Source organism: Poecilia formosa, unplaced genomic scaffold, assembly GCF_000485575.1.
Source record: "Poecilia formosa unplaced genomic scaffold, Poecilia_formosa-5.1.2 Scaffold244, whole genome shotgun sequence".
NCBI classification, from domain to species: Eukaryota; Metazoa; Chordata; class Actinopteri; order Cyprinodontiformes; family Poeciliidae; genus Poecilia; species Poecilia formosa.
Window position 1 is genome coordinate 740,690 of NW_006800183.1, and position 24,451 is coordinate 765,140.

General features: G+C 35.6%; 3 protein-coding genes across 4 annotated transcripts in view; 2 read left to right on the plus strand and 1 right to left on the minus strand.

The window, feature by feature from the left end:
• Positions 1–2,640, minus strand: part of LOC103150187 (protein eva-1 homolog C) — a 12,194-nt gene extending 9,554 nt beyond the window's left edge. Inside the window, exon 1 of one of the 2 annotated variants that reach the window (XM_007569688.2) lies at positions 2,445–2,640. In XM_007569688.2, the coding sequence (XP_007569750.1) occupies positions 2,445–2,541 (97 nt within the window). In that variant the 5' untranslated portion in view covers positions 2,542–2,640. The remainder of the gene's footprint in view (positions 1–2,444) is intronic. The other variant, XM_007569691.2, reaches the window with a different exon arrangement.
• A 4,370-nt stretch (positions 2,641–7,010) lies between these two features.
• On the plus strand, positions 7,011–13,913 carry clic2 (chloride intracellular channel 2). Its single transcript, XM_007569692.2, has 6 exons — positions 7,011–7,308; positions 9,254–9,363; positions 10,898–11,023; positions 11,139–11,239; positions 11,788–11,969; positions 13,419–13,913. The coding sequence occupies exons 1-6, from the start codon at positions 7,255–7,257 to the stop codon at positions 13,575–13,577; spliced, it is 732 nt and encodes a 243-aa protein (XP_007569754.1). The 5' UTR covers positions 7,011–7,254; the 3' UTR covers positions 13,578–13,913.
• A 4,958-nt stretch (positions 13,914–18,871) lies between these two features.
• c1galt1c1 (C1GALT1-specific chaperone 1) lies at positions 18,872–23,988 on the plus strand. Its single transcript, XM_007569694.2, has 2 exons — positions 18,872–18,986; positions 21,971–23,988. Exon 2 carries the CDS (start codon positions 21,985–21,987, stop codon positions 22,942–22,944), a length of 960 nt encoding a protein of 319 aa, XP_007569756.1. The 5' UTR covers positions 18,872–18,986; positions 21,971–21,984; the 3' UTR covers positions 22,945–23,988.
• The last annotated feature ends 463 nt before the right edge of the window (positions 23,989–24,451 follow it).

The following is a 24,451-nucleotide window of genomic DNA, read 5'->3' on the forward strand; positions in this document are numbered from 1 at the left end:
TGTGTTGTTTGACCATAATGACCATCGTTACCTTAGGAGGAAAATGTTGAAACTAGGAAACATCAGAACCTTTTCACTTGAATTTTAGAAACAACTTGTCAATTTATTGTTGGGATAATAAAAAAAGTGGTGTTTCATATTCTGATCTGGACTTCTTCACTTTCTTATGAAGCAATAAGACATTATCCTGTTGCTACACACAGAAAGACCTCTCTGCATAAAAACATGAACAAAAGCAAAGAATAGTTGCACTTTTATGATAGAAGACAGAAATAAATTGGGGGGAAAATATACTTAAAAAAATATCCAAAGTCCAATTGAGAAACATGATAATCCAGGACCAAATGCCTGGAGTGAGACAGCAGCAGGATCCTGTATGGAGTAAAAGAAAGTGGAAGAGGTCGGAGGAACGTGGTCAGTGACATGGAGACCAGGTGAACCGAGCTGACGAAACGCTTTGAGGACGTGGTCTGAGGAGCTGAGAGGAAATGACAGCTGAACCCAGAATGAAAACACATGGAAACAGAACAGAAACACATCTGCTCAATGAAAAAATAAAATCTAATTAAATCAATCAGAAAACAGTTACATTACATGGTTATTACATTTTACAATAACCTTCTAAGGAATCCATTCAGTAAATTCAGTATATTTCCACACTTCTGTTGGCTTAATATGGGTAATTAATAGCGACCAAGATAAAAGTTTCTTTGAAAGATGTTTACATAGGACTAGCAGTAATATAAAGAAACATTAGTGTTGGAATAAAAGGACAGGAAATGTTATTGGTCACTATTTAATTTGTAGGATTGGACATAAGTGCTGACATTTTCCATGGATCTTTCTGGAAGTGTCAGAGTTCCTGACTCCAAGACAGCAAGACCATGGAATATAACTGAAGTTAACCAAAAATGTATGAAAAAATGGCAATTTCCTCCGAATGACGGGCAATGAGTCAAAAATCTAGCTTAAAACATTGACTTTTACAAACAGAACAGCAAAGTATCAACTCTTGACNTAGAATAGAATAGAATAGAATAGAATAGAATAGAATAGACTTTATTGATCCCCATGGGGAAATTGGCTATTCGTTGACAAGCTACTCCATCTAAGGTGTTAAATATTAACAACACAAATATAACCATAAGAGATCAAGTTTATAAAATATAAATATATAAAATGATGTAGGTAAATCAATATGACTGTAATTGTAACTAAAAGTAATTTATATGCAGACAATGGCATTTTTTTTGTTTACTTACCATCCAGAAACTCCTTGCTGCTTGCTTGTTGGTTGTGCAGGAGGCTCTACTTCTGCTTTTTAAACATGTACAGTTGTATAATTGTGCTCAAATTGCAGCCATTTTCACGTGTGAATATAAACATTGAGTTTGGGGGCATGGCCAGCAGCAGATTATTTGGATTTAAAGTGACAAGAGGCCCTAAAACGTCTCAATCTGAAAGGAGCTCAAAATAGACTAAAATCTCATCTTTAAGAATGATTTTGAGCAGAAGAGGTAATGAACATGTTTTGCATAGGCTTATACTTATCCTAATCTGTCTGAGGAAGCATAATAAGTCACCTGTAATGTATTTTATCAGGATTTTATGTGATGGAACAAAGTAGCACATATTTGTAAAGTAGACAAAAATAATGCAGGACATGTTTTCAACTATTCCTTTGTACAACCATCTTTTGCAAGTTGCAAGCTTGAAGTGTATGTCTCTATTGACTCTTTACTTCCAGAGCCTGAAATATTTATCCATGCTTTACAACATATTCCAATCCCTTTAGTGGTTGGACTCCATAAATATGAATATTCTGATATGCTTATTTATGGATATCAGAATAAAGAGGGATGAGTCAAATGCATGCTATAGTTTTATTTTCTAAAAAATATTGAAATCTGCATCATTTCCTTCCACATTTTGGCACTACTTCTGCATAAAATCTCAATGAAATACAATGGAGTTATGATTGCAACTTCACAAAATGAGGAAAAGCATAGAAAGTCTGAATACTTTTGCACAGCACTGTAATGTCCTACGTAGGCGACATTTGCTTGTTTGCTGCTCTCTGGCCGTACCAGGCACTTATTCACAAAGAGCTATTATTAGCTTGTTGCCAAACAAAAACTTCTAACAGCTACTGTCAGATACACAAAGCTTAAAAACAAAACCGTGTCTCAACAATCACCACACAGCAATTACTTTCACTGTCCAAAAAGAAAGATATCTGGTTCTCCCTCATATTTTTTCTTGCTGCCTCTTCACCCTGACTTCAATCTCGCAGCTAAGTCATCAGCTTAGAAAGAAGGATGTGCATGTTGTTAGGAAATGTCTTTCCGACACTTCCTGTTGTGGAAGCCCACACATGTGGAAAATCACGCATCAGCATTTTTTTACCCACACATTAAAAATAGGGAGGAAAGCGAAGAACTTACAAGAGAAATCAGGTGCCGAAAGTGCAACGGGCGTCCTGGGAGAAAGAAAAAGAGAAAGAAAACATAAAGATGTGAAGGAACTCCATGCCTCTATCATTGTGAGTGTTTAGTAACAAAGCACTGGGGTTTGCTGTCCTTGGAAACGGGTCAATGATGTCTTTGTGTCTGCAAAAAGAAAAATACAAAACACAGCCTCCCTGCAGTTCGCTGTGTGAACAACAGTTCAAACCAGACAATTTAAACAATTTGGTAAAACCCAGATGATGATGTCATGGTTTTGTAAACTTTTGCAAATTACATGCAATTATACTGTCAGAAATGAAAATGTTATGCTGCGACAATGACTGTATCAAACAGAAAAAAAATCAAGAGACTTTGTGAAACACGGTGGAACGAGTCTTTTACCACAATGGACTGAAAAGCCGCTCAGAAAAGAAAAAGCCAGTGTTTCAAACCCTACATAAAAAGTTACATTACAGTTTGCAGAGGCACAAAGGTGTTAATATTTAGAGATGTCCTGTGGTCTAATGACACTAAATTTGTGTTGTTTGACCATAATGACCATCGTTACCTTAGGAGGAAAATGTTGAAACATTGACTTTTACAAACAGAACAGCAAAGTATCAACTCTTGACTTTGCTGTGTGTGCAATTACAAAATCAAGTGTCATTTTCTTGGACTCCGTTCTCCACCGTCAGGGTGTTTATGGAGATAAGGCCCTCTTTTTCCAAGAGGTCACTTCCAGCTGATGTGCGTCTCTCTCCATGATAGATCAGCATTCCTATCTCTGCAAAAAACACAAAACCTTACCAAGTATTCTGGTCTAATTTCAAGCACACTTGAATTAACACAAAACTAACTTACAAGTAACTCCGGAGCAAGATATAGAAGCCTGTTTTAGGTAAATAACTCCTTAATTAATAATAAGGGAAAAATGTCTTGTTATAAGTGAAAAAATATAAGCGGAACTAAGACTTTTTAAAATCAACATTAAGACATTGTTGACCTAAGACAAGCTTCTACATCTTGCTAAAAAGGTATGTTAGTTTTGTCTTATTTCAGTTGTACCAAGATATTTGCAATATAAACTAGATCAAAAACAATTGATAAAATTTGGTGATTTTTGCAGTGATATTACTTTTCTGGAGAAGAGGAAGTAAGAGAAAACACGATATTTCCCAAATTATGCAAGTTTCTTCAAGCAAGTATCATGTTGAATAACATCTATTGAAGTAGTGTTCAAACTTTTCCTTTTTTACTTCTACCTACTCAATAATAAACAAACTTTTTGCCCCTCGGCCCAAAACTGGCAAATTTAAATTACTCTCAGGTCCCAAATTTGTTAAATTTAAAATGCAAGAATGAGTTTATTGTGATTTTTCCTTTTTTTACTTCTACCTGCTCAATAATAAACAAAACTTTTATGAAATATATAAATTCTTAAAGATCCAAAACATAAAGCAAGGTTTCAGACTGTCGTTTTATTCAAAGAAAAGAAAAAAATATCAACATTTTGGAGATTATCAGTTGTTTTCTACTTTGTTGGCCAAACTTTGACTTGAGTGCTGGTCAAAATCATTTCGATGGCGATAGATGGCAGACAGAAAAGTAGAAGAAGTACGTTAACGGAACGAGCGGAACTTTTCTGCTGTTGTCATAGCAACCAAACGGAAGTAGTCTAAACACAGCGCAGATATTACACATTAAATCCCAACCGGCCATTTAAATCGTTTAACTCAACCCTAGTTTTACTTTGACAGCAGTACAATCACCAGTTAATTAATCAGATCTGACTGCTTTGAGGGAGAAGGCACTTTTTAAATCTTTAAACCACGGACACGTGTGGGAGGGAAACTCCCATCGTACTGCGCAATAAAATTCCTTTCGCCTCCCAGAGGGAGTATGGATAAAGTGTTACATCGTTCGCTGGAAATCCATGTCCTGGATTTACAAGCAGGAAAAAGAAAAGAAAGTTGGGGTCAAGAGAGTTGCAAAGTATCAGGTCATCTCCTCCTGGGTCAGAGTTTCCAGTGTTATTTATTTTAATATGATGTTTTGTTTATCAAGAGTTTGAATTTTCCAAATCCTTTTAGGCCTGCATGTTAAATAGACGCATAACTCCCAGTCTGTTCATCCACAGGACGTGCTTTTTAAATTCCTTAAAATGGATTTCACAATCTTTCTCTGTTACTGTTGGACACGTGTCTTCTGGGAAGTATTCACTGTACCAGAGGGGATTTTGCAATATAGTTTCTCTTCCACCCTTTTGTGTAAATGAGATCGTTTTACAAGAATCAGCAGTCCTGAAAACTGACCCTACACCCCTCCACTGCTTTCATTTTTCAATTTAAGACATCTTCACATACTCAAGTGTTTAGAAAAATCACATGCTTTACTTTGCAGGTATTTTCAGTATTTTTATTGGAAAGAAGCATGAACTTTTAAGTTCATATCATGAAGGGAATCCCCAACAGGTTTCAACTCATTACCCACAAAAGAAAAGGAGAACTAGAAAAGAAACTGTTATGCAGTAAAACACAATGATCAACTAAAATATTACAAACACCTGCCTGGTCGTGTTAGTTCCCTTTTTGCTGAAGACACAACCTCCAAAACATATATTTAAATTTTCTCTGGATGATTATGTGTTTTGCAAACTTGTGTTTAATAGGTTTTCAAAAAAAATTGCATGACTGTAAAGTGGATTTCTATGGTACTAAGTGATACAGAAGCATTTGAAAACAACAAATTACCTCTTCAATTCTAAAAGTAACATCGTTGCAAACTCTGAATTTGGTATATATTGTTTGAATGCATAAAATGTAATAAAACAAATATTGCAGTCCAGGTTGTACAGATATAATTTGAAGTTCTGAAAATTTCTGTTAATTTCAGTGAGCTAAAATTCATCACACGAAACAGCAACAAGTTACATGAAATAAACTAAAACTTAAAAAAATAATAATAATAAAAACACATTAATGTGTGTAAATATTAAAACACACTTCATGAAATGCTTTGATTTAAATTACTCTTGGCTACCAAAAAACAGGAATAACTGCTTTCCAGACTATCGCCTATGGTGCATTCAAGTACATCTCGTATACTATTACATCTGTATTCAAAACAACTCTTAAAGCCGCAGTATGCAACCTTGATTAAAAGAAATGTTTTTGCATACTTGCCAAAACGGTCACCATTTTGTGACAATGTTTTTGTGAGACAGACAATCTGTGAAAAGATCGATCACCTCCAACTCCTCTGGGAGCTAATATAGCCATGTGAAGAAACGCGACCAAAAACAGCCAATCAGAGCCCGTGGGAGGGTCTTAACCAATCAACCTCATTTACTCTATAATTTACTATAGAGTATGCTAAATGTGCTAACGGCGAAGAAACTACTTAACATGACAGAAAAACCGTTTATCTGCCGTCAGCGGTGGCCATGCTAACTAGCCTTAGCATACATGACATGCTGTGCTAGCTGTGGCTAACAGAGAGCAACGGAGGAAGAAGAGCGGGATGAGCAGACCCGCCTCCTGGTTCTGACTGGTTGGTCCTTTTGAACGCTGGGATAAAGCAGGGGAGCTTGATATTTTCTCACAGATTATCTGTCTTCTACCAAGCTGTCAAAACATAGTGACAGTTATATAAACGTTACATATTTCAGCTGTAAAATGTTTCAAACTCTTTTTTAATGATGAAAAACATCAACAAAATCTTATCTAGAAATTCCCAGGCAGTAACAGTGAACAAGTGGATTTATTATTCTATAATGACATTATTAACTGATTTTAATTGGTAACATTTTAACAGAAAATCTAAGTAAAATTTACTCTGGTAAAAAAAAAAAGAAAAAAAAAAAGATATAAACATTTTTGTTAGAAATGTACCAGAAACTGAACTGTTATTTCAAAACAGAACTGTGATTTTTCTCTTTCGGTACCACTCTAAAACCAATTTAAAACATTTAAACTGGTGCAGAGTTTAGTTTTTCTACTCACTCTCCCATTGTTTTATATGTAAAGTTGTTTTGGCTTATACTGGCTTTGTGATTTTTTTTGTGAAAGCAAAAACCTCGGTTGCTGTTTTGACAGCTGTGCATTTGAACTGCCAAGTGTCAAAACTGAGAGTCCCAATAAAAACAATGAACATTCCAAACAGAAATATGGTCACAATGAATATTATGAAAATATTCACAATATTGGCTTAAGAAAAGAATAAGCAGCTGCTTCAACATTCATCCAGTTGTGTCTTTAACTGTGGTGTGTGGAAATAACTAGAAGAAACTGCAGATTTTATGTACTTTCCTGTATCCAAAGCAAATGGGGAATATCTATCTTTATTAGTCATGTTTCCCAGAGTCCTCGGCTCACACTGTGTTCTTCCATAGCAACAAGATTGTTTATATCTGACTGGACATTACGAATTGTGTTTTTTTATATGTTTTGAGTCACTCCTCCTTATCAGTTCCTGTGTATCACAATAAGCAAAGGAAACTATTTTAAGCTTCTCCTCTTATAGTTTGAGTATATAAGAGAGTGAGGCTCAGCAGTTCCCCGCCCATTTTTCTCAGGTCCTCCCTCCAGTTGGTTTGTGAAGAAAGCTCAGTGTGATTCCCCACAAGGAGCAATCAAACACAAGCAGGCGAGAGGTGACATCGCTTCTGCAAAAAAATAGACACAATCCAAGGACACACTTGCCAGCTTCTTATCAATTTGTTTTTGAGGATTTCTTGGGAGCGTTTTTACTGAAGGAGAATCTTTGACTGGAGCAAATAATTTGGTGAAACTTATTAATTTATTTAAACATGGCACTTCGACAAAGCTCAGAAAAGGAGCCAAGCATTGAGTTGTTCATTAAGGTCAGTATTTTTTTTATTTCTTTCAAATTGCTAGATTTACTAACAGAACATAAAAGTTTCTGTTACAGTACCCAAATATTTTACTCAAGTATGAGCAGCACTAATTCAATATGTTTTTATTCAAGTAAAAGTAAAAAGGAGCCGTCCAAGAAATGACTAAAATAAGAGTAAAAAAGTATTTGGTAAAATGTTTACTCAGGTTGTGAGTAACTGATCAAATTACATTTAGAACCAAAAAATTACATCATCAGATGGACCAAAACATAAAGTTATGTGGAAATTTTGACATTTTAAACCTGAATGAAAATAATTAATATAAATAACTTAAACAAACAGAAAATAAAAATTTTCCAGGTCAGTTACTTTCAGTATCAAACTTATGAAACTTTAACAAAACTTTTTGTCTGGTGGAGCTTTTGGTTAAAACCTTGTGTGTTTTTCATTCAGCAGGTAGAAACAGCACAAAAAACTTTGATGTACCCAAACAGAACCAGAACCTCCTTCTGACTGGATCTGTTTCCAAATACCATGTGAAGTCGATGTTAGGATGTTTGTATCCCTCTGCTGAGGGTCAGAGCAGCCTGTTATCAGTTAATTAAAGCAACAGACTGAGCTCACGTTATCACTGCACACCCAGAAGACAAGAGCTTGGAGAGAAAACTGCGTGGCCTCAGGCCCGAACCACCAGGCACACCCACTTCAGTCCAGCAGGGACATCCATGAAACATTTTGTAATGTTTTGTCACTTAGAGATAATCAGCTGACACACACAAGATTAAATAAATTACAAAAACAATAAGCTACTTTAGTCAATAACTTTTAATACCTTTTTGTTTTCCAAAAACTTGGGCAGTGATGTTTTTAAATGCATGGTGTCTGGCCTAGTCCCCTTTTCTTGCCACCTTACAGACATGGTGAAGCCCCGTCTGCTAATAAAAAATAAATTTATTACTGAACTTATCAGAAATATTAAAAACTATTTATATGATAGCGGGAATGTCTGGTTAGTGTAGGATAATGCATCGGATGAGTCAAAATTTGGAACATTTTAATGATTTAACGGACTATCACACCTGATAGTCCGATAGACTCGGTTCTATTGAAGACCAAAATTTTAACATTTGTTATATTTTCAGCTGGTGTGGTTTGCTTTCACATTGCACTGTCAAGAGATCAAAACTAATAGAAAAAGCTGTTCCCCTCCTTGCCTGTGGTGGCTCTGCACCAAGAACTATTGAAGGAATTGACACAAAAACATCAGAAGAAGACAAGAGCACAACTTTTTTTCTTCACAAAATGTTAACAAAAATGAAGTAGCGTCAGATTTTAACGCTTGTAGGATTTCACTTTTGTCTTTGGTAAGAGACCACAAGTCATTTCTCCCACTAGGACTCGACTTGCGTGTTTGTTTAGGTTGTATTTATTACCCAGAATGCCCCGTGCTACAGTCCATTTGCTGTTTTGGGAGCAGGAACAGGGCTCTAAAGAACACTACTGGTGCGAATGCACCCTAAAACACAGAAATAACTCGTAATTTTAACACTGAATCATAAGCTTTGGTTTAAATACCAACTTAAGCACCATCAGGTTCACACTTGTACCAAAAAAAACACACCACTTAACTCATGCTTTCTGTATTAAAGTTTATAAACAAACATAAAACTGAATCTTATCTGAATCTTGGCACAGATTGTAACTGGCTTTGATCACAAGTGGCTGAATTTGGACTGTGTATGTGTTTTTCCGCTGCAACACAATGCCTGCATTTCCCTTCCAAGAAGAAAATGGCCTTTAAATGTCCCAAATGCTGTGTTTGCTGCCTGAATAACCTTTAAATCAGCAGAAAATATTAGAGAGAAACAGCTGACAGGATAAAACAAAAAGTTATTCTTGAGTTTGAAGTTAAAAAAACATATCTAACTTAATTTATTGTGTTTTGTTCTAGGCTGGGCATGATGGTGAAAACATTGGGAACTGTCCCTTCTGTCAGAGGCTCTTCATGGTGCTTTGGCTGAAAGGAGTCAAGTTTACAGTGACCACTGTTGATATGAGGAAGTAAGCACCCCTTTCCTGAGCATCTGGTCATGGGGACTTTCACACAGAACACACTATAGTTTTGTCATAATCCAAACCACTTCTCAGCTGTCACAAAGTGTTACTCACATTGGGTTGTCAAACTGAGCCTGTAAAAGTCTAGAAGTACAAAGATCTCTGTCACTTTCAAACCAACACCTTCTTTAATTGGGAATTTATTGTGTGTATTTCTCAGGGGCAGAACCAACAAGCAAATAGGGCCAGGAAACTTTGTAAGGATGTAGATAAATGAGTGATTCATTACACACACAGGCAGGCCTTTCAAACAGACGACCACTCCCAGAGTTGCGTAAACTCTGGATTATTAATAATCCAGAGTTTACGCAACTCTGATTATTAATAATCCAGAGTGACATGTTTGATTCTGACATCCTCAAAGAAAGTGGCGATTTTAAAAAGCAAACAGTTGGCAAGTTTCAGCAGCAGAAATCATCTGCGCTGACTGCTTTAAAGAGTTGAACAAGAAAATACGATGCTGAGTACGATTTCTTAGTCTCAAAACCAGCTTAATAACATTATTTTTTAAAATTATGGATTTATTACTTGTTTACTACTTATGTAACATTTGTTAATTTCATATTATTTCAGTAACCAAAACCAATTTTGTTTTTAATGTAACGACAAGGTATCAAAATTTAGCCCTCCTAAAATATGAACATCTCTGTCTAACCGTTAAATCGGGTGATTTATGTTGATGCTCTTATTTTGAAATGTAACCGGACGTTCTCTGTTAAGAGAGGCGGGAAGAGAAGCCATGGAGTCGCTGCTAATGTCGGACTGGCTAACAAAATGTGCCTGTCGTTATTATCATAGACATCAATACATACAATAATGTCTATGGTTATTATATCGAAACGCTTATAGTGTAACTCACCCCCAAGTCTTCTGAGACCCGTTACAGCAGCAAGCTCGTTAAAATTAACATAATAAATAAAAGTCTGATGGCAGAGAAGATAGGTTATTTATTTATTTATTTAAAAAAAGGAAAAAGTCGAATGACGGACGCCACTATTTAAAAACATCTGTGAAAAATCACCGTGTTTTATGTTGATGCTCTTATTTTGAAATGTAACCGGACGTTTTCTGTTAAGCGAAGCCGCTAATGTCGGATTTGCTAACACAACCCACATTACGTCTTTTCGAAGTAGGTGTAATTAACCCTGAAGTCTTCTGATACACTGGGTTACAACAAAAGAATAAGTACATGAAAGTCCGATCCCAAAGAAGTTGGATTAGCTAGCAATACTTAAAAAAAAAAAAAAAATTTGAATGACAGACGTTAATTTCGCCCAATCAGGCGTGGTCTTTGAGGAATACCTTGTTCTTTGGTTGCCCATTTAGGTTGGCTCTTGAGACACGTCTTCCTTTTCAAATGCCTACTTCGTCTACACAGACATAACTATTTGGGCCTCAACAGTCAATTTAGCCTCAGTGTTGACGTGCTTGATAACAGAATTAAAATGTTGTCCCTTGCTCCTATTTGTGTCTTCTCCAGGAAGCCAGCTGAGCTCAAAGACCTGGCCCCGGGGACAAACCCTCCTTTCCTCCTCTACAACGGCACCCTTAAAACAGACTTCATCAAAATTGAGGAGTTCCTTGAACAAACACTTGCCCCTCCCAGGTATTGTTGTTTCACACCATTATCCAAATACCAAGTGAAGTGGGAGTTTGAGTATGTTGCTCATGCTTAAATGAAAGTAAACATTAAGGCTTCTAATCTCATTTTTCTTTAAAAGGTATCCACATCTCAGCCCGGTGAACAAAGAGTCCTTTGACGTGGGTTCAGACATTTTTGCAAAGTTCTCCGCTTTCATCAAGAACAGCCCAAACAATGCCCGTAAGTTTGTTTGTGATTAATTAATCCATCTATGTGAAGGCCAAATAAGAAAGCCCAAACTGGACCCTCTCTCCATGGCAACTACTGACTAATCTCTAAGGGTGTTTTCACACAAGTGGACTCGGTCTGATTGGAACCAAAATTTAAACATTTGTTACATTTTCAGCTGGTGTAGTTTGCTTTCACACTGCTCCTCATTTTAAAATGTAATCAAAGGTGAGGAGCCTTCAGACATCCAAGGCCTCAGTGCCAAAGACAGGTTTCGTCGTGGTTCCTGTTTGGCAGATTTTGAGCATTTGTTGCCGCTGTGTTGGACTAGGGATGTATCTTAAAGTTTCAGGATGATAACTGTTGAGAACAGGTCTCGACTTAGCTGATTTAGAGTGTATCCTATTGAACCAGTAGCCTCAGGAGACCAGAACTCTTGAGAAGCGTGGACTCTTGTAGATTTTTGTTTTGAAGCAATAGATTCACAGATTTTTTATGTTTAATTTAAGGACTACTGGATAACGACGGTGCAAAATCTCTGTTTTCTTCTGATCTTTCAGCACAGGAAAAGATTCTCCTGCGAGAGTTTCATCGTTTGGACAAATACTTAAACAGCCCGCTCCCTGAGGAAATCGATCACAACTCTGCAGAAACCATTGCGATCTCCAGAAGGAAGTTTCTGGACGGTGACCGACTCACCTTAGCAGACTGCAACCTGTTGCCCAAGCTGCATGTCATCAGGGTGAGACATGTGTGAGGTTTTTATTCAAGACAGGAAAAAAAATAAAGGGTTAAAAAGGGTTTCACATGTGTTTGGGTAGACTGGACCAATAAAAGGTCTTGTGTTGATCAAACAAGGAATATGTACATATTAAAGTTTTCAAACAGCAAGTTCTAAAACAAACAAAAGTTCATATCTGTCGCTGGAATCTAAGTTGGTTATGCAAAACAAGAGGTTATTTAATCAAAGAAACTTTTAAAAATAATGAAAATGTTGGCTTAATGTTGATGGTGGACAATAAAATAAATTTAGTTATTTTCAGTGAACCTAACATTGATTTCAAAATCAACATCAGCAGCAATACTCACTGAATTTACTGCTACTATTTACAATTTTACAATTTTGTCTATACTGGCATTACTTTTTATGCACAAAATACCTGTTTCCAAACAAATTTGAACATTTAATTTAAAAAATGCCATACTTGTTAGAAAGACAACTCTTCTTCTCATCTTTCCTGTTTGTACTGAAGGTCTGTTCATCCACACAAATAAACCAGACTACTCGATTTAATAGATTTTTGGTCAACGTGACATTGATTAAATAACATAGTGTGTTTAATGAGTTGCTTTGACTGAGTCGTAAATAAGTCGGTATATTTAATTAAAGTGAGATTACTTTTCATATCTTCCTGCTCCTTTTTATACAGAAAAGCAGTGGTAAGCTAATTATTTTGTTTTTGGGTAAGTATGGACATGTTTTCTCTTGTCCTAATTAGTTGCTTTCTTGTTTTTAAAAACCTATTTCAAATAAATACATTTCAGACAGGTGAAATTTATTTCTCAGTCACTAGTTAAAATGAGATCTGAATTCAGAAATCTTAATTGTAAAAGAAGTCCCTAAATAAATATGACTGGGACCTACTGTAGTTATACAAATTGAAGTTATTTGCATTATAGTTCAGAAACATCAAGTGTTTCCAAAATTGGGGTTGGATCACCACCAGAGATAAGTCAAATTGAGTAAAAAAAAAGAAAAATCTTTATTTTGTTAAGAAAAAAAAATTGTATTTAATAAAAGTTTTTTTTTATTTAATTAAATAAAAAATGTTTTAGAAAAATAAAATTATATTTTTGTTTTATCCCATATATGTGTGAAAATCTAATCTTGTTTGTTGACTTTTTATAAATTATGTTTATGCCCGGTATTATTTGCTTGTAAACACGGCGGATGCGCGCGCAACTTGACTGCAGAAAGAGCCGTTGCTAGCCTTTAAACGCTCGCTAGTTACCATGGTTACCCGCATTAATTTTGCTGTTTTAACAGCAAAATTAATAATTCAGATACACATGTTGTGTATCTGAAGTTGACAAATTTGACAGCTTATGCAACCCGGGAAATATAAATGTATCACCCGGCTACACTTAGAAAAAAGTAGAAGAAGAAGCTAACTCCTGATTTCTTTTTCAGGTCGCTGCCAAGAAGTACTGCGATTTTGAGATCCCAGCCGAGTTCACAGGAGTCTGGAGGTACCTGGAAAACGCCTACGAACGGGAGGAATTCAAACAAACATGTCCGGCCGACATCGAGATCGAAAAGGCTTACTTTGGCGTCGCGAAGCGGAAATAAAAACTCACATTTCATCATATTATTCTCCAAAATGTAACTCCAAAAGTGATCTCTGGAGGGCGCTGTTGTCACAAATATGAGCTCACCTGATGAATGAGACATTCAGTACCTTGAAAGCATCATTTCACATGTTTATCTTTAGTTACTCAGATGAAAAAGAGCCAGAGTGCAATTTACTGTTTAGCTGAGTTATTGTTTATAGTGTACATATAAATATTTTTGAATGCTTTTTAAAAATCAAAAACACCTGCATAGATATATTCATGTATATGACAGTTAATTTTTGTTTGATGAACTCTAACAAACACACTATTAAATAAATCTACTTGTTCCTCATCATGATATTTCTGTTGTTCTTCAGGAAAATAAAACCAGATCTCTGGGTGTAGAGGCCATTTCAGATACTCTAATTTATTCTCAGTCACAGAAAAAGACAATTTTACAGGTTTAAAAATATATCCTCTTTTTTATATCTGGTACAGACAACATATTCGATGGGAACTAAAAGAAAAATAATGAAGAGTGGGAACATTCTCCAAAGCCAGGATCTAAGCATCAGCCTGTTGGGCTCTAGTTGGTCACACAGTATTTCCAGAAACACGCTGCAAGCAGAAAACAGTCCAGTTAAACACAGGAAGAAGGGATAGATTACAAAAATATTATTTAAAAAAAATCTGGTTCAGTGCTTCAGCAGAGTCTCCTCAATGATAAAGAATTTTATTTATTTAAAACTATCTGAAAATTTTTTACAGCTTGGGTAAAAAATTTAAATAAACATCACTTCAAACTATTCAGAAAGGAATGCAGGTGTGGCGAGTTTACCAGAGAGAAAAATCGCCTCTTCTCTCACCTCTTTTGTTTGTTTTGGGCAGACTCTGCTCTGATCGGACAAAGCCCTGAGAGCGCAGTTTGTCTGCTGCAGCCAGCTTCAGGACGACTTCTTTAAGGTCATCTACCTGAAAAAATAATTAGATTCAGAAATACGAGTTTAACAATTTTTGTTTAGTTAGTTTATTCTAAGTAAAACATTTGTGACATTTTGGTTTCTGCTTTTCTTCAAACCTGTACTGACATTTTGCAATTATCCTGATCCTTATATTTGAAAAAAAACTTATTAATTGTAAAATTCCTACAAAAAGATAATTCTGGTGTCATTTATTTCATTTTATACAAGTCTTTTGTTTTGCTTTGTGATTTTTGCAATCGTCTGTATAGTAAAAAATATGCACTAATTATTACTCTTACCATATTTGCAAAACTTCCCTGTGGTGGTGAATCCTTTGCCCCTATAGGAATAAGTTATCACACCGTTAATGTCACACATCTTTTTTGTGTTTTTTGCTGTAAAAGTTGGTACATTTGTCCCGGTTTTACCTTTGGTCCAGGAGTCTCTCCCTCCGTTCTGGTGCATCATCAGAGGGTAAAGGTTATTCGCCTCTCTCTGTTCCTCCTCAGCAGCGTTGGCTCCATCTTCCACCTCTGACAACAACTTATGAATGAAATCTGTTGAAATAAAACAACTTTTTTTGTTTATATTGACGTTTTACACTGCAAAAACACAAAATCTGACCAAGTATTTTTTTGACCAATTTCTGGTTTAAATATCTTAGTACATATCTTACTACTTTTCAGCAAGATACAAGAGTTTATTTTGAGTAAATAAAACCTTAGTATTGATGGAAAAGTACTAGTTCCACTGGCAGATTATTCCACTTATGGGAAAAATGTAATGTTTTAAATGAAATAATCTGCCACTGGAACTAGCACTTATGAAATCAATATTTACTTAAAATAAGCTCTTATGTGTTACTGAATAGTTATTTATGAATTAGTTTTGTTTTATTTCAAGTGCACTTTCAAGTGTTTGTACTTCAAACTAGACCAAAATACTTTATAATATTTTTAGTTTTTGAGTTGTTGATATAACTCTTACACTTTTTGGAAAACATCTAAATACGCCTCTCTTTAATTTACCACTTAAAGCCTAGACTTTGGTCACTTTTCGTAACAAATATCTAACTTTATAAACTCAGTAAACAGATCTAACAGGTTAGCAACTTGTCAAAGAACATCTGAGTTTTCATTTTGTAACGTTATGCTTGTAGTCATGAATACTGTTTGTTTTTTTTCCCGTGAAATGATCTGCAAACTAGCACTTTTTCATTAATATCAAGGAATTATTTACTTAAAACAAGATCTTATATCTTGCTGAAAAGTTACTTGTAAGTTAATTTTGTTTTATTTCAAGGGTACTAAGATATTTGCACTATAAAGCAGACCGAAAATACTTGGTAAGATTTTGTGTTTTTGCAGTGTTTTAGGCTTTTTTTTAGAAAGTACATTTTCTAATAATAAGAATAAGATTTAATAATCAGAGTAATAAGATTTTTCCTGATTTCCATTTTAAAATCAGGAGTAAAGTTTGAATCTTACCTGCTTGTGGTTCCACGTTGGGATCTGGATAAACGGGCAGAGCGTGCGTCCATGTCGCAGAGCAAATCAGAGCTAAGAGATAAAACAGAGCTGCAGAAAGCATGGTGTCTCCACGGTCAGCTGGCCGGTCCGGACTGTTTTCAACCTAAACGGGAACTTCACTTATATTTCCTCCGTGGCCATCCATCACAGCCTGATCAATACATTATCATCACACCCCAGTCTTCTTCTTTAATGGTTCTGACACGAAGGATCGGGCGTCACCGACACAATTTAGGGCACCCTGTCAATTCAGCTGAGGCCTATCTGTGCTTGCACAGAGAAACCAAACAAATGTTTGCTCTCCGGCGGCAATCAGAGCAGCTCTGATGGTTCATGTTTGGGCCTCTGGTCATTGCTCATCATGTCTGCGGCCAGAGGAAGACGCAGAACGCCTAGAAATGTGTCACTGCTGGGTTTTTCTACGTCATTCTGCAACAAATGAGAGGCATCTCTGAAATCATGTGCAATATGTTATAATCCTTTATTTGAATACTGTGGTAAAACTAATAATCATTTTGCAACAAAACAAACAAATAGCATAGTGTAAAGTGGAAATGAACTCCAAACAGGACAAAAACAGCAAAAGAAAATGACATCTGATGAAAATGCATAATTATGCTGTTGCACAGGTGGAACAAAACATTTTAATTTATAACATGGGAAAAATGTTTTGTTCCACTGGCAGATTATGTCACTTATAGACAGAGTTGGATGGTAACTAGTTACATTTACTTGAATAACTTTTTGGAAAACATGCACTGATAGGAGTACTTTTACTACGCTGAACTTTTATTTGAGTAACTTTATTATGAAGTATTGCTACTTTTACTTGAGTAAAATTTCTAAATTCTCTACCTACTGAAGGAAGAACAAAAATGTTTCAACCAAAAATTCACCAGACTCAGACACACTGTGTTTGTTTAATCTGATTTTATTATCTGATCTTTATATTAATTATTTTCATTCTTATCCTTAAAATACGAAGATTTTCACTTGACTTTACATTTTGGCTCATCTGATGATGTAATTTTTTAATATTAAATGATTGATAATTTGATCAGTTCAGTGCTTGAGTAGACCTTTTACTTTGACTAGACTTTTTTACTCTTCAGTAATCTCTTGGACAGCTACTCTTTGCTTTTACTTAAGTAAAAATACAATGAAGTAGTGTTACTTTTACTCAAGAACAATTTTTGGATATGCTACCCTCCTCTGCCTGTAGCTACTACTTTTTAATCAATATTAAGGATTTACTGACTTAATGCAAGCTCTGATTTCTTGTTGAAAAGTTATTAGCAAGTCAGTTTTGTCTTATTTCAAGTGTACCAAGATATTTGCACTAGAAACTAAAACAAAAATATTCCTTGTTGGATTTTCCCTCTGTATTCTGCATCGCTGGTCATTTGTGTTTGTAGATTAAAATGGTATGAATACTTTAATAAAGAACTTTATTCAGTTTACTTTCCTTCAAACTCCATTATTAAGCTGTCAACACAACATATATTATGTTTCAAATTAAAACAGCACAGAGACGTCTAACACTGACTCATTCTTTAATCTCTTTAATCAAACCGGTTGCAGTGCAAAGAAGAGTAGCAAGAAAAACCTGTTGAACCGCCACAAAATTAATACTTATACTGTTCTTGCTTTCAACATGAAGGAGAAATATTCTGTCAAAGGCAGGAACACATGATGTAGCAGAACATTGACACACAGGGAAGGAAATGAGTTAAAAAAGAGGCCCACAATCTAAAACTGACTCATTTCTTCTAGTCTATAGCTTTTATGAGGACTTAACTGCAAGTTAGTTTGAAGCTTATTTCATGCATGAGAAAATAAAAGAAAACAGCTTCACTGAAATGTAAGGGATGATCATGAAAAAGATTTTTTTACTCAGTCGGACAAAGTAAAATGATACATATCAAATCCAAAAGATGAAGATTCATGCTTATTATTAAAATTCAAAAGTGTGAAACATCCTTTGTAAATTTCCATGGTGAGCTTTTAATGTCCTTTTTCCTATTTGCAGGGGAAGATAATAATTGAGAATGTATTCACCTTCTAAACAAGCTGAAGTTAGATCTATAAAACAACAACAAAGTGAGAAAGGATTTGTTTCAGAAACTGAAAAAAGGTTTTGAACTCCTTTCTCCTCATCAAGAGTTTGGCCTGTGAGGCTCTTTGTCAAACTGAAAGCTCTCTAATGCTGTTCAGATCAGTGTGCAGGGCTTCAGGTGATTTATGGCTTCCATCTCTTTTTGTCTAAAAAAAAACATTTGATGAATCCCTCTGCCAGCCAGACAACAATAAGAACAAAAAAGGAACACTGCAAAAGCTTAATTTCAAGGTCTAAAAGTGAAATCAAAATGGACAAATTAGCAGACACATTAAACAAGATTTCCCTAGTGAAACTAGTGTTTGTTTTTCGTCATTTCAGACATTTAATTTGAGGTAATCAGAATGGACACATACCTTTCTAAACCAGCTCCATTCAGGATCAGCTATAGATAAAACTAAAGTGCAATATTAGTGACTGTTAATTTATGCAGTGAAGGTTAATGTATTTCTTAAATGGATGTTTGTCTTTTTATGTGTCAATTGTCTCTATTTTTTAAACATTCACTACTTTTGTACAATTACAAAAAATCGTTAATATACAGTTGGGGTGTGTTCAGTATAAAGGAGAAATATCATACTTTGTTTCTGATAAAGTATCCACACCATTTATCACTGTGAATTAAAGTCAAGGCGAGGTGTTAAAAGCATCCTGAAGGGGGCAGCATATATCCGCTCAAACAACTGAATGGAGAAGAAGAAGAAGAAGAAGATTAGACTGACGCAGACTCACGTCCGTGACCAACCAAACAGGAAGCTTTAGTTGAAAGACAGTCGCAGCGAAGGCACCAGCTGTCAGGGCAAGAATAATCCGCTGAGGTACAGTAGAAATAAATCCTCCGTTTTTGTTTTATTTATGTTGCCGATAAAAACATAGAGAAAGCCTTAACATGGAGCTAAGTAGCTAGCCGTTAGCATAGGGTTTTCTGAAAGAGCGACTACAGTTGGTGTTTTAAAGTTATCTGATAGCTTACCAGAGCTGCTAATCTAAGTACATAAAAAGTAATAATAATTTGAAAAACCATTCGGACTAAAATATGACGTAATGTTTTAGAATAATTTTTACCCCTGAATTTAAGACGCGTCGAAGAGATAAAGCGTGGACTAAACTAAAAACAAATGGTCCGTGTTTGAACAAACTGCTTCATAGTTTCTTTTTTGAGTTGAACATTTGAACTTTGTTACTACACTACACTACAAAAATCGGACAGTAGTAGTTGTTTATGTTTAGTATTACCAGACTTTCTGGTTTATTTCTCTAACATGACGAGAAACATTAATTTTGTAAGTCTTCAAAAATAAACATTAATTCAGTTTAAATAAAAAATACTTTATTAATCCAAGAGGGAGACTAAATGTTTTAATTTATATTATCCCAGTTTCTTCAGAGTTGTTGTAGAAACTGATTGTCTGTGAACAGATTGGATCTCCTCTAGCAGTCTGTATTACAGCAGCTCTCTAGAGGCTTCTGACTGAAGATTTTATAGGATGCTTGGGGTTGTCTGTAATCTTGATTATATAATGAATAGTTTTTTTGCACAATAAAAAACCATTTATTGTGCAAAAAATAAATAGTAAAGCACTAATTAAGTTTCCCTAAAACAGAACTAGCCTTCTTACTTAGAATGTTTAGCATTATTAATGTGTATTTTCAGCCTTTTATGATTTATATTTAACTAAATGTAATTCAAAGTTAACTTAAGTCATCAGTCAGTATATTTTATATTGATCACACAAATAGTTTGAGTAAATAAAGATATGACTTTAGACCAGTTTTTAACTTTATGGCTTGTGAATTTATTTTCAAACTCATATTGATGAATAAATGGTAACAAAAATCTTACAACTTTTACAGCATTAAAAGGTGCATGTCAGTTTTAATAGTCATTGGACAGAATAAGATTGGGTTTCAAATTCAGTAAAATGTAAGAATTTAAAACCAAAATATATAAATAATAAGAAAAGGAATAATTTTGAAAAAGATTGATAATAAATTATGACTTCATATTTAACATAAATTATTAGTGCAATTATTTAATGATTATCATGCAACATTTATTTACTGTTAGTAGAAATACAAATACTGACTAAATTTGGCATTAGTTGTCATCATGTATTACATAATGGTGTTTACTTCTACCCCGCTCTGTGAGGAGCCTAAATATTTATTGCAAAGCAATCTTTGGCTTGTAATATGTGTAACCCGTCTATGTTCGTCTCAGATCCATTTGGTTGACTTCAGGTTCACTGTATTTATTCTAACAAAAGAGGAAATCAAGACGGTGGTTAACATCAGTCCAGCAGCTTCTGCCCCTATATATTAAATAAAATATAATAAATAAACCTAAAGAAATTACAAAGCAATAACAGAACTTAAAACACCAATAAATTTCTGAAGAAACAACTTCTTCACTAAACTAAATAAATTCAAAGAATAAATAGACTTCACTTTTCTAATATTGTTAAAATAAAACCCTGTTACACATGTAATTTGTTGAACTAACATTAGGTTTGATTTTTTTTTTTTTATGACAAATAAACCAGTGTCTGAATAAAAAAATGCTGTTTTTCACTGACAGTGCAGTAAGCAGATATTACCTGGTTTACAATATCTGCTCATAGATGGTCAACTGTATTTTTAAAATAGTGTTATGCTAGTAACAGGCTTTTAATTTAGTTTAGTAGCCTTCTGCAGCAACATGTGGGGGATGGGCAGGACTATCCATCCTGAAAACCTGGGTGTCTCCAAGAGTTTCCCTCGTATGTCAGCAAAAGGACTTTAAACTGTAGGAGTGGCAGTAAGAAACCTTTAAATGAATGGTTTTGAAACCACAGCCTGTTAAAACTATTGCATGAGTTTGTTAAAGACACAGCCTGGTTTATAACAGGAAGAGCTTCGTTCTCATTTATGGAGACTGCAGTTTGTTTAGCAACTGATTGCACAGTGCATGCACATCCTGCTCTTCATCTTCTGGCTTTATTTACTTTATTTAATGCTTCTAGCATTAACATTCTTGACTTAGCATTTATACAGTATAGGGCTGATCTGTTTATTATTTTTGGATTAACTGATTTATAATTGGATAGGAAAAGGTGATTAACATGAGATTTATTTAAAATTTGAACCAGGTGAAGTTAAAACAATTTCAAATATTTACAGACAAAGAAGTTTTTTAATTTTTAAATACAAAATGTATGTATTATTTGTAACAGTTTGGCTTGCTTACTGTTCTGATTATGTTGCTCTTTCGGAAATTTGAATTTTTTCAGTCTAAATGCTCCTATTAACAATTAGTCGATTACTAAATCAGTTGACAATTATTTCAGCAATTGATTCATTACGATTAATCGTTTAATTTGGCATGTCATAATTACAAATTTTGCTGGATGATAAAACGTCCCAGAAGAGATAAATCATAAAATTGTTATTTTGAGACCATTTTCAAGTAAAAATGCAATGACACATTTAACACTTTAACTGAAAGACATTTTAAAAATATAAAACAACAGAAACAACAAATAAAATTAATTATGATGTCTCTGTAAAGAAAATTGTCCTACAAAAAAAGAGCTAGTTGAGACCAAAGCATCAAACTGAAAACTTTTATCACCCAGTTTTTGGTAGAAAAAGAGAAATGTTAAATCAGGAAAATGGAATAACTGAGTTTGTTTTCATTCATCATGCTAATTGATTTGTTGCAACAGTCCTTGTTTCAACACTAGAAAATAAATTTTCTTTGCACCTCGACTGCAGATTTTAAGTAACTGAAATGAGGAATAAAAACAGTTTTTGTCTTGTCCAGCCGCTGCTGCCATCATGTTGTCGGAGGGAGGCTCTTTCATGAAGGGGATGGTGTTGGGTGGCCTCTTCTGCTTGGTGTTGTCGCTGCTGGGCAGCTTCAGCCCCGCCACCGAGTCCAGGACGGACGGCAACGACCACCATCATCATCACGTCAAGGCTGCGAGCAAAGACGAGCTCCAGCAGCTCTCTGACAGCCGGCTGCAGGAGCTGAACGACCAACTTCAGGTCTACTGCGTCGTCATGGTGCAGCCCAAAAGCCTCGTCTACTGGGCCACGGCGCTGGACACCTGGACCAAGCACTGCGACAAGGTCGAGTTTTACACCTCAGAGGCCTCCAAGGCGCTGGAAGCCATAGACCTGAACGAGAAGGACGACTGGGCCAGGTTGCGTAAGGCTCTGAAGCACGCCTACGAGAACGCCGGGGACATCCGCTGGTTCTTCGTGGCTCAGCCCAACACCTTCGCCATCATCGAGAACCTCAAGTACCTGGTGCTCACCAAAGACCCGGAGCAGCCGTTCTACCTGGGGAAGGCGGTGAAGTCCGGGGAGCTGGAGTACGTCGAGTTGAACAGCGGCATCGTCCTGAGCTACGAGGCCCTGAAGAGGCTGGTGAACGTCTTCCAGGACGAGGACAAGTGTCCGGAGAGAGGACGGCAGCTGTGGAAGCTGAGCGACGACAAGCAGCTCGCCGTGTGCCTCAAGTTCACCGGCGTGTTTGCGGAGAACGGAGAGGACGTCCACGGGAAGGGTCTGTTCAACAGCAAGACGGTGGACAGCCTGATATCGGAAAGCATGAAGCAGAACCCCAGCAACGTGGTGGAGGGCTGCTGCTCCGACCTGGCCGTCACCTTCAGCGGCCTGTCTGCCAACCAGATGCAGGTCATGATGTTCGGAGTTTACAGGCTCCGTCCGTATGGACACGACTTCCACGACTTATTGACATTTTTCCCTCCCAAAGGCTCAGACAACGACTAGCCTCGCTTGGTCGTTTTGAAGATTTTGCTTCTGTGATGGCAAACCTGACTCTAGATATTTGTTTACGAGACTTGATCCTGGGGGGAGTTATGTATATTTGTAACTTTTTGCACTTGACTCGGCCGGTGCTGGATGTCTGTGGATCTGAGACTGGATCATCTCGGTTTGGACTTTGGTTCCTGAAGTTTTGTTCTCAATCTTTAAGCTTCTGTTTTGTTATTGTAAAATAACATTATAAATCTGTGGAGTTCCACCTGTTAATGATCAGATTTAACGTTTTATTGTTGTGCCCTTAAAGCTGCAGTATGCAATTTTTAAACTTTTACATATTTGTTAAAAGTATGTAAAGTATGATTCTCCCAGCATTAATACACCACTTAGTCAGAAACAACCAATCAGAGCCAGGAGGTGGGTCTTAGCGCTGTCAATCATCCACATGTGTGCCGCTAAATGTTCTAATGGTGAAAAAAACAAATCATCCTTACAGAGCAACCGTTTATCTACTATAATCTGTGGCTATGCTAACTAGCATTAGAACTAGTGACTAGTGTTGTGGTGAACCTAGCTTAGCAAAAATTAAGGTAAGGTAATTTTATTTATATAACACATTTTCAGCAATGAGGCAATTCAAAGTGCTTAACTGAGTGGGGTTGAGCATAAGAGTGATTGACAGCGCTAAGCTCCTCCTCCTGGCTTTGTTTTGAAACGGTTCATTTTTGCATCTGTCTCATGAACTGGTGGCAGTTTTAATAAGAAGAAACATTTCATTAAAATTACATACTGTAGCTTTACATGACACAGTTCAGCTGTAATCAAGCTGCTTAAACATTATGCTTGGTTTTCTGTTTTATGAAGAATCGGATATTAAATATTTTAGGGTTTTTTTTCTTGATTTACATTCACCTGATTTTTGTTTGAACAATATTAGTGATAGAAATTAATCGTTTAAGGAACTTTTATGATTTTTGTACCCTACTAAATCATTTTCTATCCCCAAAAATGAATGAGTTTGATTATAAAAATAAAAATATTCCTAAAAAGTAACTCAGCATTTAGCAATTACAATTTGTCTGACAAACTGTTTTTTCCTGTTTGGTTTCATGAACAATTTTAGTTTAAATTTAAACTAAAATAGTTCAACTTCAAACAAAAACTGGAGAAAAATAATCTAAAAATGCAAATAGTGAGAAGAAATGAGCAAAAATAATTTTCTTTATAAACATATTTTCATATTTCTGGAGTTTAAATGTTTATGGTAAGACATTTATGCATTATGTCTCCAGTAAAAATGTCTTATTGGGTAATAAAAAAATAAATCCAACATTTCAATATTCAAATTATGTGGTCTTATGCAAATTATAAATGGCTGAAAGAACTAACTTTATGAAAATAATCCTGTGAAATTGTGTGCATCTTATATCCTAACCTGTGGTGCTGCTACCCAAGTAGTGGTAGATAACTTCACATAAATCCAATAAAAGCTGCTCTTCTTAATAGTTTGGATTTT

Bases quoted from the DNA above. Each gene is read 5' to 3' on its own strand.
- clic2 (XM_007569692.2), top strand. From the start codon at position 7,255: ATGGCACTTCGACAAAGCTCAGAAAAGGAGCCAAGCATTGAGTTGTTC. The intron at 9,364-10,897 runs GTAAGCACCCCT...TGTCTTCTCCAG, and splicing joins ACCACTGTTGATATGAGGAA to GAAGCCAGCTGAGCTCAAAG. The intron at 11,970-13,418 runs GTGAGACATGTG...TTTCTTTTTCAG, and splicing joins CCAAGCTGCATGTCATCAGG to GTCGCTGCCAAGAAGTACTG.
- c1galt1c1 (XM_007569694.2), top strand. From the start codon at position 21,985: ATGTTGTCGGAGGGAGGCTCTTTCATGAAGGGGATGGTGTTGGGTGGC.